The sequence below is a fragment of the Cyprinus carpio genome, chromosome A17, assembly GCF_018340385.1.
Source record: "Cyprinus carpio isolate SPL01 chromosome A17, ASM1834038v1, whole genome shotgun sequence".
Taxonomy (NCBI): Eukaryota; Metazoa; Chordata; class Actinopteri; order Cypriniformes; family Cyprinidae; genus Cyprinus; species Cyprinus carpio.
The window spans coordinates 1,056,184-1,072,156 of NC_056588.1; the positions used below are offsets into that span (position 1 = coordinate 1,056,184).

Here is a 15,973-nt window from a genome sequence, read left to right on the forward strand (position 1 = left end):
TTTTTTTTTTTTTTTTTATATTTTTTTTCTTTTTTTTTTTTTTTAAACTTTTTTTTTTCTTTTTTTTTTTTTTTTTTCCTTTCCTTAGAGTTTAATATCATAAACTCATTGCAACCAAAAAAAAAAACTTTTGTTACTTTAAATAAAATGAAAATGAACTGAAATAAAACTGAGACAAAAATATTTAATATATAAAAAATATAACCGAAATAAAATAACTAAAACTACAACCAAAAAAAAAAAAAAAACTTTTGATATTTTAAATAAAATTAACAAATAAAATTAAAATTAACTGAAATAAAACTGAAACAAAAAATATATAATATATAGTAAATATAAAAAATATAACTGAAATAAAATACAAAATTCAACTGATATAAAATATAAAAAGAAACTTAGTTATTTCATTTTAGCTATTTGCCAAAGCAACATTTCTTATTTTCCTTTAGTTTAATTTGATGTATTAAAGTAACTAAAAGCAAAAGTAAAGCTGAAATAAAATTAATAAAGAAAACTACTGTATATAGAAAAAAATGGAATAAAGAGTACAAAAATACAACTTAAACTAAATATAAAATTAAAACACAAATATATAAATAAAAACTAATCCAAAATATTAATAAAATCTATAACAGTATCTCGATACTAAAATTATATTACTGAAATTATTTTTTAATTATTTTACAAATATTTGTAACGTAAATTAAGACAAAAATACTAAATAGGAAATCTTTTTTCACATCAGTTATTTTAATAAAATATCACTGACGTGAAAATGCACACTGCAAAAATTGGTTATTGGTTTCCCAGAACAAATATCTAAACATTTTTAAATGAAGACACAAGCAAGTCTTGTCTTGTTTTCTGAAAAATGTGTCAAAATTAAGAGTATTTAAGCTTAAAAACTAATCTGATAATTGGGTCAGAAAAATAAACTTAATTCAGAGGGAAAACAAGATCATTTTTCCGACTCTCTTAGCAGATTTAATTCTTGTTTAAAGCTTTAAACTCACTTTATTTAATTTATTTATTTATTTTAGAAAATGAGACTATGTTATGCTGTTTTGCGTCTTGTTTTCAGGATGTTTAGATGCACTGAAAAAATACAAAAATACTGAGGAAGAACATCATTTTTTGCAGTCTGTTCAGTCTCTCTTTGATCACAAGTCATTATAAACCGGTGAACGAGTCTTAGTTCTGCCTGACTCGTTATTTTACTCAAATTAAACACTCCTGGATGTCCATATAAAGCTCAAGTAAACATCATGTGTACATGAGGCTCTAATAATAAATGCTTATGTAAGCATAATGCACTGAAGCTCTGATCAGTCCTAAAACTAAACAAATGAGTTCTGATTTCACCTGTTTACTCAGAGAGGAGTCGGGAGTTTCATCTCTTTCATGCTCATTAATGCCTGGACAAACATCCCTGCACTGATTGAGGTATGTAATATTAATATTATACAGTAATATACAGTATCTGTGCGTTGAGATGAGACAGATTTCAGTTGCTCTTTCTGTAAGATGCCTCATTTAAATCTTTTAATGCTAATGTGCACAAAAATACTTTATAAACCTGAATTTGAAACTTAGGAAGTTATTTATACACCGTAAAAATTACGTTTTAGAAAATATTAAGTCTTTCTGTTTCAGAATTATGTGTTTAATTTAACATATTGCAGTTTCTCTTTTATCCTTTATAAATAATTTCTGAGTTAAAATTGATTTAAAGTGAATCCTATACTCATTTTTTTGTGTAGTTTATTGTTAAACACTGTCTTAAAATCTCTGCATTCAGTTCACAGAAGATCCAAGTCTGTAATTGTTTTTACTGTAATTTAAAAAGGTTGTAGTCCTCTTTATACATTTTTACCATTTGCTTTCATAAAACTTCATATTTGATGCCTAATTGTTTTAAATTTGAGTTGAGATACTAGTAGCTAGAAACTTATGCTGTAAATGGATCTGATTATCTTAATTCACAGTAGTTATTAGTTTAGCACAGATACATAAATAAAAAATCTTTATTTATATTTATATTTTAATTTTTTTACTTTTTTAATATTATTGACTTATTTTTATTTACTTTACTTTTATAGAATTTATTTATATTTACTTTTTAAGAATTATTTTTGTTGTTTTATTTATTTCTTGTTTTCTAATAATTATTTGTATTTATTCATTTAATTTATTTATTTACTTTTATTTTTCTTTGTTTATTTTCTCATTTGTTTTAATTATTTCCATAATTATTTTTATTTTAATTTATATTATTTACTTCTATTTATTTTTCGTTTTTCTTTATTATTGTTTTCAATTTATTATATTTTATGTGTTTATTTTTATTGTTTTATTATTTATTTTTAATTATTTCCATCTTTATTTTTATTTATATTTATTGTTTATTTTTTATTAATATTGTTATATATATTTACTTGTTTTTCTTTAACATTTATTTTTACTGTTTTTATTTTTATTTATTTTTATTTTCTATTTAATTATTTATCAGTTATTTTTATTGTTTTATTTATTTTTATTTATTTTCATCTAATAAATATATTTACTTATACATTTAATTGTTTATTTTACCATTATTTTTAATTATTTATCATAATCATTTTTATTTAATAATTACAATAATTACTTCTATTTCAATTTATATTATTTACTTCTATTTCTTTTTCTTTTTTATTTATTATTGTTTTCAATTTATTATATTTTATTATTTATTTTTAATTATTTCCATCTTTATTTCTATTTCTATTTATTGTTTATATTTTTATTAACATTGTTATATATATTTACTTGTTTTTTTTTTTACATTTATTTTTACCGTGTTTTTTTTTTCTATTTAATTATTTATCAGTTTAATCATTAGCTGTATATTTGTCATGAAAACAGTTTTTGTCTTTAATGAAATATGACATAAGACGTGATCTACAGATGTCTGAAAGCCCCTATGAATATCAGACAATTGTTGAAGTGACATTAAAAAAGCAGAAATGAAAAGCGAATGAGGAACTAACAGGACTATTTAAGAATATTTCCCTTTGTGTCAGAAGAGAAATCCTCAGCACCTGCTTCAACATGCCAGCGTGAGTCCACTGCTCTTTCACACACACTCGGTGCTTTCTTTCTGTTGATTAATTACACGATTCAGTGATAAATGCTTGTTTTCAGCTCTTCACGGTTACTGGACGGTCATGAGCTGACGTCTCCGTATAAGAGTCTACATGACAACTATGTGTCCAACCGCAGGGTGAGTCTGACTCTCTCAGGGCGTCTCGTCGGGTGTTGTCTATCTAGTGATGTTTCTGCACTCTCAGGACTCCAAGTGTCCCGCCTCGGCTCTGCTGGCCGCTGGATGTCTGCTGGTTTTGGGGATTTTATTGGCCGTGGCTGTGATAGAGATGTTAAAGAATGAGGATCGAATCCACGAGGCTCTGAATCCTCCTCAACACAGACGTGCTGTAATCAAACCGGCCCCATCGAGCACAGCAGGTGAGCCCACTTCCTGTTTTTTTATGCTTTCACTTCCTGCCACCTTCAGCACTTCGAGTTTAAGACCAGCTTCTGTTTGGCTTTGGATTTTGCTGAATACATGGACATAGAGCCGATCTTTAGTTTGCATTCAATTTCATTTTCTTTAAAAATAACACCGACTTCTGAATTCCCCGTGGAATTTCTCCAAGAAACTTTTCTCTCTTTTTAAAAAGTCCAAGTCATCACATTTCTCAGACGTGCATCTGAAGGCTGTTATTAATATAAACCCGCAGGATCCTGGCGAAACTGATATTCACACAGTGATCTGAATCAGATGGATTTATTTGTGCTGAAGCATAAACTGAGTTCAGTTCAAACCAAAGCAAATGCAACTGCTCTGACATTTACAGAAGTATTCTAAAATTATGAATTTAGTTATAAAATTACATACTTTTGAATTATTGTATTTAAATACTTCACTTTCTTTCTAAATTCATAATATGTATAATTAAAGTTTACCCAGCTCAGTTCAATTTTATAACAGATTGAAATATTTTTTAGTGCCACACAATGGAATTGAATTTTTTTTTGGATCTTATTATTTATTTATTTGACAAATTCAGTGTTTGTTAGTGTCGAGGATTCAACAGGCTTTGATGCAGTGTTATTTTTGTATCAATGATATATTATTATAGTTTTTGTTAATATTTTGAGTTAGTGTTTTTTTTTTTTAATTTTTAGTCAAAGTTTTATTAATTTTGTTTTTTTTCATGTTATTTTTGTATTATTATAGTTTTTAATATTTTTAGTTATTTTTAAAAAAAAAAAATTTTTTTAATTTTTAGTCAAAGTTTTATTATTTTTGTTGTGTTTCTGTCATGTTATTTTGGTATCAGTGATATATTATTATAGGTTTTAATATTCTAAGTTATTTTAAAAAAAAATTATTTAATTTTTAGTCAAAGTTTTATTATTTTTGTTGTGTTTTTGTCGTGTTATTTTTGTATCAGTGATATATTATTATAGTTTTTAATATTTTTAGTTATTTTTTGTTTTTGTTTTTATTTCATTTTTATTCAGTTTTATTAATTTTGTTGTGTTTCTGTCATGTTATTTTTGTATCAGTGATATATTATTATAGGTTTTGTTAATATTTTTAATTCACTTTTTTATATTTACTGTTTTTATTTGAGTTTTAAATTTTTAGTAATTTTGAGTATATATATATATATATAATTTATTTTATTTTATTTTTTAAGTATTAGTTTTTATTTAGATTTAGTTTTTTAGTACTTAAACTTTATGTTGCCTTGGCAACTAGCATAATAAAATAACTTTGTTTTTATGCATTTATTTCAAGTATTTTTTTTTAATTTTTTTTTATGGTTTTAGTTTCAGTTATCTTTTATTTTTAGTTCACTGTTGTGGTGAATGTGTGTTTGTATCTTGTCACTAGCAGCACACAGATGATATTATTACATGTCCCTTTATGAACAATGCCATAATTTTCTCACATTTCCGAGTGATGAAAGTCAAACTTTGTTTTCTGTGGAGAATGATTTGATAAAGCGCGTCATTAATCTGAGAGCCGGTGTGCTTGTGTGATTTGTCCCAGTATTGTTCTGGTGGAGAGTTTTCCTCTGGGCCTGGATTACGGGAGAAACGTGAGCGCCGGAGTCAGTCTGTATGAAGCCTGGAAGGATCTTCTGTCCTCGGCCTCTAAACAGATCGACGTGGCGTCGTTCTACTGGTGTCTGACCGGAGAAGACATCAGCGTTAACTCCTCCAGCGACAGACAGGTAGCTTCAACACGGACACCATGCAGCTGAACGGATTGCTGTTTCTGAAGCTTGATGTCTTGTTTCTCAGGGCAGAGAGATTTTAGAAGAGTTCAAGGCTTTACCGTCCAGAAACGTGTCTGTGCGCGTCGTCACCAGCATCCCAACCTTAGCTCCCAACTCAACCGACCTGAAAGCCCTCAAAGAACACGGTCAGGAGCACAGCAGACTTGTGTTTCATCTAAACTGATCTGATCTGATTTGATTTGATTTGATTTGATTTGACCAACTTCTGACTAGTTTCAAATTATTTCTACTCTTAATTATCTGCTGAAAATAATCCAGACATTTTCCACAAGTCCTAGCTAGTGTCATTTGAGCATTATTTTTATAACAATTTTTATAAGATTGTATTAATATTTTTGAATTAGCTTTTATTTTTTGATTGCATTGTAATTATTAGTTTCATTTTTACTAATTTTGTTGTGCTTTTGTCATTTTTATTATTATTATAGTTTTCTTTTTTCATATTACTATTTAGGTTTAATTTATTTTCCTTTATTTTAACCTTTATTTTAATATTTATATTTAAAAATATATTTCTGCCATTTATTTATATATTTATTTTACTTTTTTAGATTTAACTTATATTTATTTTTGTATATATATATACTACTATATATATATATATATATATATATATATATATATATATATATATATATATATATATAATATATATATATATTAATAATATAGTTTATATATATTTCCTCACTTTCAGTTTTAGTTTTTTTTGTAATTTTGTTGTATATTTGTCATTTTTTTATTTTTTATATTTAAATTATTTCACTTTCAGTTTTATTATTTTTTATTTTTCTCTTGTTACTCTTCATATTATTCATTTAATTTTCTATTTTTCTATTTTTAGATTTAAAAATTAAATTAATAATCATTTAATAACTTTTGTCATTTTTATTACTGTTATTTCACTTCTTAAAATTAATTTACATAAACTCAACTCAATTAGTTTCATCTTATCTCATATATATATTTCCAGTTAGTAATTTTATTGCTTCATCTTAAACTCGTTTCAGTTAGTTTCATCTCATCTCATTTTATTTTATTTTTTATTACTATTACTAGGTTTAATATATTTTTATTTCAGTTTTAGTTCATTTCCATTTAGTAATTCTAGTGCTTTCGTTAGTTGCAATTTTGTTTTTTTAGGGTTAGGGTTAATATTTTTAGTTTTCATTTTAATTGTTAGTTTCATTTTTTTTAAGTAATTTTGTTGTGTTTTTGTCATTTTTATTATTTGTTAAATTAAATTTAGATTTATTTTTGTTTCAGTTTTAGTTTTTATTTATATTAATTTGGTGCTTGTGTTAGTTGCCTTTTTTAGATTTAATTTTGAGTTAGTCAAAGTTTTTAGTAATTTTATTACTGTTTTCTTCTTTAATGTTACTGCTTAGATCCAATTTATTTTAATTTCGCTCTCAGTTTTAGTTTTTTATGTATTTCCAGTTAGTACTTTCACTGCAACATTGCTTCCGTCTGAGCTGTTCCTCAGGTGTTTGTGTTTTATTTGAGCTCAGCTGTATGTCAGTGACTGATGCGTGTGTTTGGATGCAGGAGTCCAGATACGCCGCGTGAACTTCGGCCGTTTGACTAAAGGAATCCTTCACTCCAAGTTCTGGATCGTGGACGGGAAGCACGTCTACATCGGCAGCGCCAACATGGACTGGAGAGCTCTAACGCAGGTCAAAGAGCTCGGTGTGGTCATCTATAACTCCAGCGCTCTGGCTGCTGACCTGCAGAAGATCTTCCAGTCCTACTGGGTCACGGGTCGCTCCAACGCCTCCATCCCGGATCCGTGGCCCTCCGACTACGACACCCGGATCAACGAGGAGCGTCCGCTGCTGCTCAACCTGAGCGGAGCCGAGAGCAGAGCTTACATCGCGGTGATTCACTCCAGCACATCTGATCTTAGATTACTGAGAGTTTGAAGACTTAAACACACGTCTGTATTCATGCCATAAGTGTTATTGTTCACTAAAACTAATTCAAATAAAGCTAAGATCAATTATAAATATGATACAAAAAACGTATCAAAAATGTAGCATGGCCAAACTATTTAACATGATATTAAGTACTAGAAGTAAAACTGAAGTAAAAAAACAAAGATAAATGGAAATAAATATAATAAAAAAATTACAGTAAATATATACAGTAATACAGATATACAGTAAAAATAAAAGCTAATTCTGTATATTAATAAATACTTCAATAGTATACAAAACAGGGTTGCTGACTAAAACTAAAATTTAAACATTAAAAAAAATCATTGCTTAATAAAATAAACGTTTACTGAAATAAAATAAATATGAAAAACTAAACTTATTTTATTTCTGCTAGTTTCTGAGACAACATAAATCGTTTTAATTTAACTTGATGTAATAAAATAACTAAAACTAAAATGACCAAAAGCACACAACAAAATGACTAAAACTTCAACTTAAATTAAAATGAAAAATCTAAAAATAAAACTGTTTGAAAACATGAATAAAAAAACGTAATAGTGTCTTAATGATATTAAAATAACAGTTAAACAGTAAAAGAACAAAACTGAAGTAAAAAAATAAAGCTAAATGGAAATAAATATAATAATAAAAATTACTAAAATTAAAATGAAAACTGGAGATATAAAAATAAAAGCTAATTCTGTATATTAATAAATACTACAATAGTATACAAAACAGAGTTACTGACTAAAACTAAAAATTAAACATGAAAAAATAAACATTAACTGAAATAAAATAAATATAAAAACTAAACTTATTTTATTTCAGCAAGTTTCTGAGACAACATAAATCGTTTTAATTTAACTTGATGTAATAAAATAACTAAAACTTAAATAAAAAAATAAATATATACACAAAAACATACTAAAAATTACTAAAACTTTAACTTAAATTAAAATGAAAAATATAAAAATAAAACTGTTTGAAAACATGAATAAAAAACCGTAATAGTGTCTTAATGATACTAAAATAACAGTTAAACAGTAAAAGAACAAAACTGAAGTAAAAAAAGCTAAATAGAAATAAATATAATAATAAAAATTACTAAAATTGAAATGAAAACTGGAAATATAAAAATAAAAGCTAATTCTGTATATTAATAAATATTACAGTAGTATACAAAACAGGGTTACTGACTAAAGCTAAAAATCATTGATTAATAAAATAAACATTAACTGAAATAAAATAAATATAAAAAACTAAACTTGTTTTATTTCAGCTAGTTTCTGAGACAACATAAATCATTTTAATTTAACTTGATGTAATAAAATAACTAAAACTTAAACAAAAAAATATATAGGCACAAAAACATACTAAAAATTACAAAAAGCACACAACAAAATGACTAAAACTTTAACTTAAATTAAAATGAAAAATATAAAAATAAAACTGTTTGAAAACATGAATAAAAAAACGTAATAGTGTCTTAACGATACTAAAATAACAGTTAAACAGTAAAAGAACAAAACTGAAGTAAAAAAATAAATAAATAAATAAATGAAAATAAATATAATAATAAAAATGACTAAAATGAAAATGAAAACTGGAAATAAAAAAATAAAAGCTAATTTATATATTATATTTTATATACTATATTTTATTTCAGCTAGTTTCTGAGACAATATAAATCGTTTTAATTTAAATTGATGTAATAAAATAACTAAAACTTAAATAAAAAAAAATATATAGACACAAAAACATACTAAAAATGACAAAAAGCACACAACAAAATGACTAAAACTTTAACTTAAAAAAAGAAAAATATTCAAATAAAACTTTTTTTTAAATATTACCATATAGTGTCTCAGTGATACTAAAATAACACTTTTGCCAGCATTAATTCAGAATATTAATAAAAATGTAACAGGGTGATGATAATTAACTAAAATTAAAACCTTTAAAAAACATTTTGCTTACTTGAAATATAATATACATTAACTAAAAAAAACAACAACAAAACGAAAAAAAGTATTTTATTTCCGCTAGTTACCATGGCAACATATTTCATTTTAATTTAGTTTAACTTTAAGTACTTAAATAACTAAAACTGAAAAAAGAAGAAGCTGTAGCTTAAAAATGCTGAACAATTGTCAAGTTTGTTTTTTAAAGACATTAATAGTTTATTCATCAAGGACACATTAAATTGATCAAAAGTGATCATGTGACACTGAAGAATCAATCAAATTCAGCTTTGATCACAGAAATAAATTACAGTTTAACAGATATTCATACAGAAAACAGCTGTTTGAAGTAATAATAATATTTCACTATTTTTAGTGTATTTTTTGATCAAATAAACACAGCACCGGTGCGCTCTGCTCTTCCTCAGGCCTCTCCGCCGGTCTTCTGTCCGGACTCTCGCACACGAGATCTGGACGCGATCCTGTCGGCCATCAGAGGAGCTCAGGACTTCATCCATGTGGCGGTCATGGAGTTTTATCCCGCTTCCAAGTCGTTCCATCATCACGGGTGAGCGGGATACGAGTTCGAGCGTGACCCCGGTGCGCCTCAGGAGTGTTTCTGATGTAGTCCCTGTGCTTCTGCAGATACTGGCCCGTGATTGAAGACGCTCTGAAGCGCTCGGCCGTGGACAGGAACGTCTCCGTCTGTCTGCTGGTCAGCTGTGGACAGGAAACAGATCCGGCCGTCTGGCCCTTCATCAGGTCCTTAGACGCGCTTCACTCTCCGTCAGACAACATTAACATCGCAGTGGTGAGAAAACAGAAATACAGCACAGCAATCCAACTGCTTCATACCAAACAAAAGATAGTAAATAAAACATTTATGAACTGCAACAACTACCATGTTTAAAAAAAATAGCTCATTCTTTTTATTGAAGATTCGAGTTTACTACTTCAAAATCATATTAAACCATGTTTTTTTATTATTATTAATAATAGATCAATATTCAGTGCAGCGTTAGGCAATACTAATCATAGAGTATATTAAGTATAATGTGATCATCTGTTCATTAAGCGCTCTGTTTACTTCATCTAGATGTTTATTACTTTGTTTTTCGACCTTAATTGCATTTAATTTTATTAAAGTTATTTCATACTTATTTAATATTTTTTAGATGTATATTACGTTAAGTTTTATTTTATTCTGTTTAACTTTTCTAGATGTATACTACATAAATTTTTTATTTCATTTTACTTATGTGACTTTTCTAGATGTATATTATGTGAAGTTTTTTATTTAATTCTACTTTTATTCAGTTTTTCTAGATGTACATTATATAAAGTTTTTATTGAATTCTACCTATCAAATTTTCTAGATGTATATTAAATTACATTTTAAATTCTGCTTATTTAGTTTTTCTTCACATACATTACATTTAGTTTTTATTCAATTCTGCTTACTTAATTTTTCTATCTATCTATATATATAATGTTAAGTTTTCATTTACTTCTAATAATTTATTTTTTCTATATGTATATTATGAACATTTGTATTTAATTCTGTCTACCTTTATTTAATTCATCTACATGTATATTACATTAAGTTTTTATTTAATTCTACTTTTATTCTGTTTTCCTAGATGTACATTATGTAAAGTTTTTATTTAATTATCTAATTTTTCTATATGTGTATTACAGAGTCTTTATTTAACTCTACTTATTTAAATATTCTAGACATACTTATTTTTAATTCTGCTTATCTAATTTTTCTAGATGTAATTATGTGGCGTTTTTATCTAATTCTACTTATTTATTTTTTCTAGATGTATATTACATTACATTTTAAATTCTGCTTATTTTGTTTTTATTTAATTCTACTTACTTAATTTTTCTACACATTGCATTAAGTTTTAATTTAATTCTCCTTATTTAATTTATATATATATAATGTTAAGTTTTCATTTACTTCTAATTATAAATATTTTATATATGCAAATTATGTTAAATTTGTATTTAATCCTACCTTTGCTTAATTTTTCTAGATGTACATGGCATTAAGTTTTTTTTTAATTCTACTTACTTATTTTTTTAAGATGTATATTATGTCAAGTTTTAATTTACTTCAAATTATTGCATTCTTCTAGATGTGTTATGTTAAATTTGTATTTAATTCTCCTTATTTAATTTATATATATATATATATATATATATATATAATGTTAAGTTTTCATTTACTTCTAATTATTAAATTTTTCTATATGCATATTATGTTAAATTTGTATTTAATTCTACCTTTACTTAATTTTTCTAGATTTATATCATGTCAAGTTTTAATTTACTTCAAATTATGGTATTTTTCTAGATGTATGCTATGTTAAATTTGTATTTAATTCTACTTATTCCATTTTTTTTTCACTAGATGTGTATTACGTTAAGTTTTTATTGAGTTCTAGTATTCCCCCAAGAGGATGTCATCAGTAAAGATCTGTTTTTAAATGCTTTTTACTGCACAGAGAGTGTTTGTTATTCCGGCCGGAAACCAGTCACACATCCCGTATTCCAGAATCAACCACAACAAGTACCTGGTGACGGATAAAGTGGCGTATGTCGGTGAGTTACGGCCCGGAGACTCGAAGCTAAACACACAGATGCTGAACTGAACTGACATTAAACCTCTGTGTCCAGGCACGTCTAACTGGTCAGCTGACTACTTCAGCACCACGGCCGGCGTGGGTTTAGTGCTTTCCCAGAATGCTTCAGGAGACTCGTTCCATCAGCAGCTGAGAGCCGTGTTTGAGCGAGACTGGAGCTCTCCATTCTCTCATCCGCTCGATGATCTCCAGCGCATCCACGACTGCGCTTCCTCCACATCTGCACCATAGACACCTCTCTCTCTCTCTCTCACTCTCTCTCTGTCTCTCTCTCTCTCTCTCTCGCACGCATCAGACCTGAAATATTAATATATCACATGCATGATAAACTACAGTAATACGTATCACAGTCTCTAGATAAGAAGAAAGAAGAAGTCTCTTATACAGTAGAGTTAGATGAATAATACACTGAAGAGATGCTAAGAGTTAAGAGTTTTAGCTTGAATATGTATTAAAGTTATTAGGGCAGTTTTTAGGAACATACTGTATATGACATGTTCAAGTATTCTGTACATTCTGCTCTAGAATGTATAAACAAATGCTATATAGATATATATTTCACAATCTTTTCTGTCAGTGTTTTTCTCCTCGAATAATGATAAATTAAAAAAAAAGTTTAAATCAAATTACAATGAAAATATATACATTTTCACTATTTTATTTTTAATCTTTTTGTCTGTATTTTTATTCAAATGTACTAAAATAGATATAAAATATAGTTTTCACTTTTTACGATGTGTGGGTGTTTTATAATATGATAAATATATTTTAATATTATTATAAATGTAATATAAAAATGTGTATTATATAATAATATATAAAAAAATTATATAAAAATTTTAATATAATATATTTTATAATATATAAAAATATATTAAATACATTTTTACATGTATATATGTAAAGAAAAAAGTGAAAAAGTATTTATATATAAAAAAAATATAATTTTTCACTTTTTTACTTTAATGTATAGAATTTCATAATTTTTAAAATATTTTTCTCCTCAAATAAGATTAGTTTTTTACGTTATATAAATTAAATTAAAATATATAAAATATAAAGTTTCAGTTTTCATAATCTCTTTGTCAGTATTTTTATAAAAATTTTAAAATGTAATGAAATTTAAAATATATATAAAATATAGTTTTCACTTTTGAAAGTGAACATTGTGTGTTTTATAATATAATAAATATATATTTTTATAAATGTAATATTGTAAAAATGTGTATTATATAATAATGTAAAATATATTAAATCTTTTTTTACATGTATATATCTAAAGTAAAAAAGTGAAAAAGTATTTATAAAATATGATTTTTCACTTTTTTACTTTAATATATATATAATTTCAATCTTTTTGTCAATATGTTTCTCAAATAATTATAAAATTGAAATATTAAAATTAAAAAATATATAAAATATAATTTTCACTTTTAACATATATATATATATTTAAATGAAATGTGATTTATAATATTGTAAATGTAATATATTTTTAAGATTATTAAAAAAATGTATTATATGAGTAAAAAATGAAAAAGTATTTATATATAAAATATATTTTCACTTTTTTACTTTCATATGTTAAGTAAAAAAAGTGAAAAATTACATTTTATATAATATTTGACATTATTGTATAATACACCTTTTTATGTTATATTTTTATTAATATAAAATCCAATTCATAATATTGTAAAATACACATTTTAGTAGTAGTAGTAGCAATTTTAATAATAGATATAATTGTATTTTATTAATATAATTTAATTGTATTGTTACCATGTAATTTCAGTGACTTTTGATGAGTTTCTGAAGATTTTGCTAGTTACAGTTTACTATAGTAAACACAGGTAAAACCACGACTCGGTGTAACTGGTTCATATAAAACAGATTACTGTGAAAAAAAGACTAAATAGAGCATTTATAAAGTATAACAACTACTATGATCAAGAAGATGAAAGGATTAGACAGAAACTATGGTTATCCATGCTCATAGATGAGAGGATAGTGTGGTTACGAGTAAAGATAAAGCAGAAGTGACTGCTAAAACATTAGCTAGAGTGCATAGTTCTGATGGAGGAAAAGAAAGGAAGGGAAGAGACAGTTTTAAGATATTCTAATGTAGAGGAGAGTGTGAATGTGAATGCATTTTTCACTGGAGTAGAAGTAAATATCGCCCTGAGAAAGTTAAGAATATCTGTGTTCAATCTGTTATGATATGATGGATAATTTGAGCGGTATAGGGAAAGATAAGCTGTTGATGCTATTTAACAAGATATGGATGGAGGGAATGATTCCTAAGGAATGGGAAGAGTCCATAATTGTAGCAATTAGGAAACCTGGCTGAGGATTGGACACACCAGACTTAATAAAAGCTAATTTCTAATGAAAAAGCATGTTGATGGTAACTGTGAGCATTGTCTCAGGCACAGCCCAGAAACAGTAGAGCATGCATTGATTCAGAAATATCAGCAGAGGCTTATTGCTCAAGTAGAGGCCAATGAAATTATCTTTGAATATAGAAATATTATACAAAGAAGTGCCCGGAAGATTTTTTTTTTTTTTTTTTTTTTTTTAAGAAAACGGGGCTTTTAAAAATAATTTAATTTTATAGAGAAAATATAACCATTGTTTTACACTCCAGTCCGGCGGTGATGCAACAAATAGTTGTCAACTGCTATTTAAAAATTAGAAGAAGAAGCAGAAGAAGCAGCGTCAGCGGCAGTGACGTCACGTGACGCTGTTACGCCGCGCAGGAAGGGGCGGAGCTTCAGCGCAGCTGAGCGACGTGTTCTAATCGCACGGTTAGCAGCTCATTCATCACAGAAGAAATGGTGTTACTAGAAAACGACGCGGTAAGAGCACTTCATATTTCATATTAAGCGTTCACCAGTCGAAGATATCCCTGTACTGTCCGAGAGACTCAGTGTTTCAGTGTTTAATCGGGCGCCGTCGAGTCCGAAACCGTTAGCAAGCTAAATCACAAACTCTCTCCACACAGACTTCTGCTGCTCTCATTCAGCGATTCTCAGCTCTTATTAAAGTACTCGAGTTATTATGTACTCTAAATAATGTGACTAATCTCGATGAACTCATCACAGGCATCTCTGTTTTTCTTGCTGGTCAAAGATGAGATCAGCGAGGCTTTTATTGTGTGTCTGATAATCAATACATCATATAATAAATAAACAAAAAAAAACAATAAAAAACTCTAATATTCTGAAATATTATTATAATTTAAAACAGCTGTTTTCTGTTTGAATGTGTGTTTAACTGTAATTTATTTCTGTGATCAAAGCTGTATTTCCAGCATCATTACTGCAGTCAGAAATCATAATAATATACTGATTTATTATCAGTGCTAGGAACAGTTTTGCAGCTTAATTTTTTATTTTATTATTCAGGATAAAATTAAAATAATAAAGAGTTAAAACGAACAGCATTTATTTAAAAACAGAAATCGTTTCTAACAATGTAAACTATCGTTCAGAAGTTTGGGGTTTGTAATTTATTTTCTGTTTTTAAATGTTTTTTTATTCAGCAAAGATGTGTAAAATTGATAGAACGTGACAATAAAGGCTTAAATTATTAGAAAATATTTCTATTCTGAATAAATGCTGCTCTTTTTAACTTTATTTCTCAAAGAATCCTGAAAAAATGTATCATGAAGAAATATCGTATCAAGTAATGATGCTGAAAATTCAGCTTTGCTTCACAGAAATAAATTATATTTTAAAGTATACTAAAATAGAAAACCAGTATTTTAAATTGTAATAATATTTCACAATTTTGCTGGTTTTTTTCTGTATTTTTGGTCAAATAAATGCAGCTTTGAGAAGAGACTTCTTTAAAACACTCTAATCTCTTTAATCCCAGACTTCTGAGCAGCAGTGTAGTGACCATGTACAATATTTTGGTGTTTTAGAACAGTGTAAAGATGCAGATGATCAGGAATGATTGACTGATGTCAGTATTATTGATTAATATAATTTCACTACCACCCTCACCCTCTCTCTGTAGTTTCTAACTGAACTCACTCGGTTGTTCCAGAAGTGCAGGACCACCGGCAGCGTCGT

At 26.8% G+C, this 15,973-nt stretch overlaps 2 protein-coding genes across 2 annotated transcripts in view; both read left to right on the forward strand.

The window, feature by feature from the left end:
- The first annotated feature begins 1,364 nt into the window (after positions 1–1,364).
- LOC109108578 (5'-3' exonuclease PLD4) lies at positions 1,365–12,523 on the forward strand. The gene is made up of 12 exons (XM_042773365.1): positions 1,365–1,443; positions 3,060–3,095; positions 3,181–3,259; positions 3,327–3,501; positions 4,107–4,155; positions 5,099–5,282; positions 5,353–5,473; positions 6,897–7,225; positions 9,675–9,814; positions 9,892–10,057; positions 11,760–11,856; positions 11,932–12,523. The coding sequence occupies exons 2-12, from the start codon at positions 3,088–3,090 to the stop codon at positions 12,126–12,128; spliced, it is 1,545 nt and encodes a 514-aa protein (XP_042629299.1). The 5' UTR covers positions 1,365–1,443; positions 3,060–3,087; the 3' UTR covers positions 12,129–12,523.
- Positions 12,524–14,598: 2,075 nt separating this feature from the next.
- The window catches only part of LOC109108290 (signal recognition particle 14 kDa protein-like), a 5,385-nt gene continuing 4,010 nt past the window's right edge, over positions 14,599–15,973 (forward strand). The window contains exons 1-2 of the mRNA XM_042773459.1: positions 14,599–14,752; positions 15,918–15,973. The exon at positions 15,918–15,973 is cut by the window's right edge and continues 15 nt beyond it. Coding sequence (XP_042629393.1) covers positions 14,729–14,752; positions 15,918–15,973 — 80 coding nt within the window. The 5' untranslated portion in view covers positions 14,599–14,728. The remainder of the gene's footprint in view (positions 14,753–15,917) is intronic.

Excerpts from the sequence above, each read along its gene's own strand:
- LOC109108578 (XM_042773365.1), top strand. Across the intron at positions 3,502-4,106 it reads GGCCCCATCGAGCACAGCAG|TGTTTGTTAGTGTCGAGGAT; the intron begins GTGAGCCCACTT and ends TGACAAATTCAG. Across the intron at positions 4,156-5,098 it reads TTTGATGCAGTGTTATTTTT|TATTGTTCTGGTGGAGAGTT; the intron begins GTATCAATGATA and ends GATTTGTCCCAG.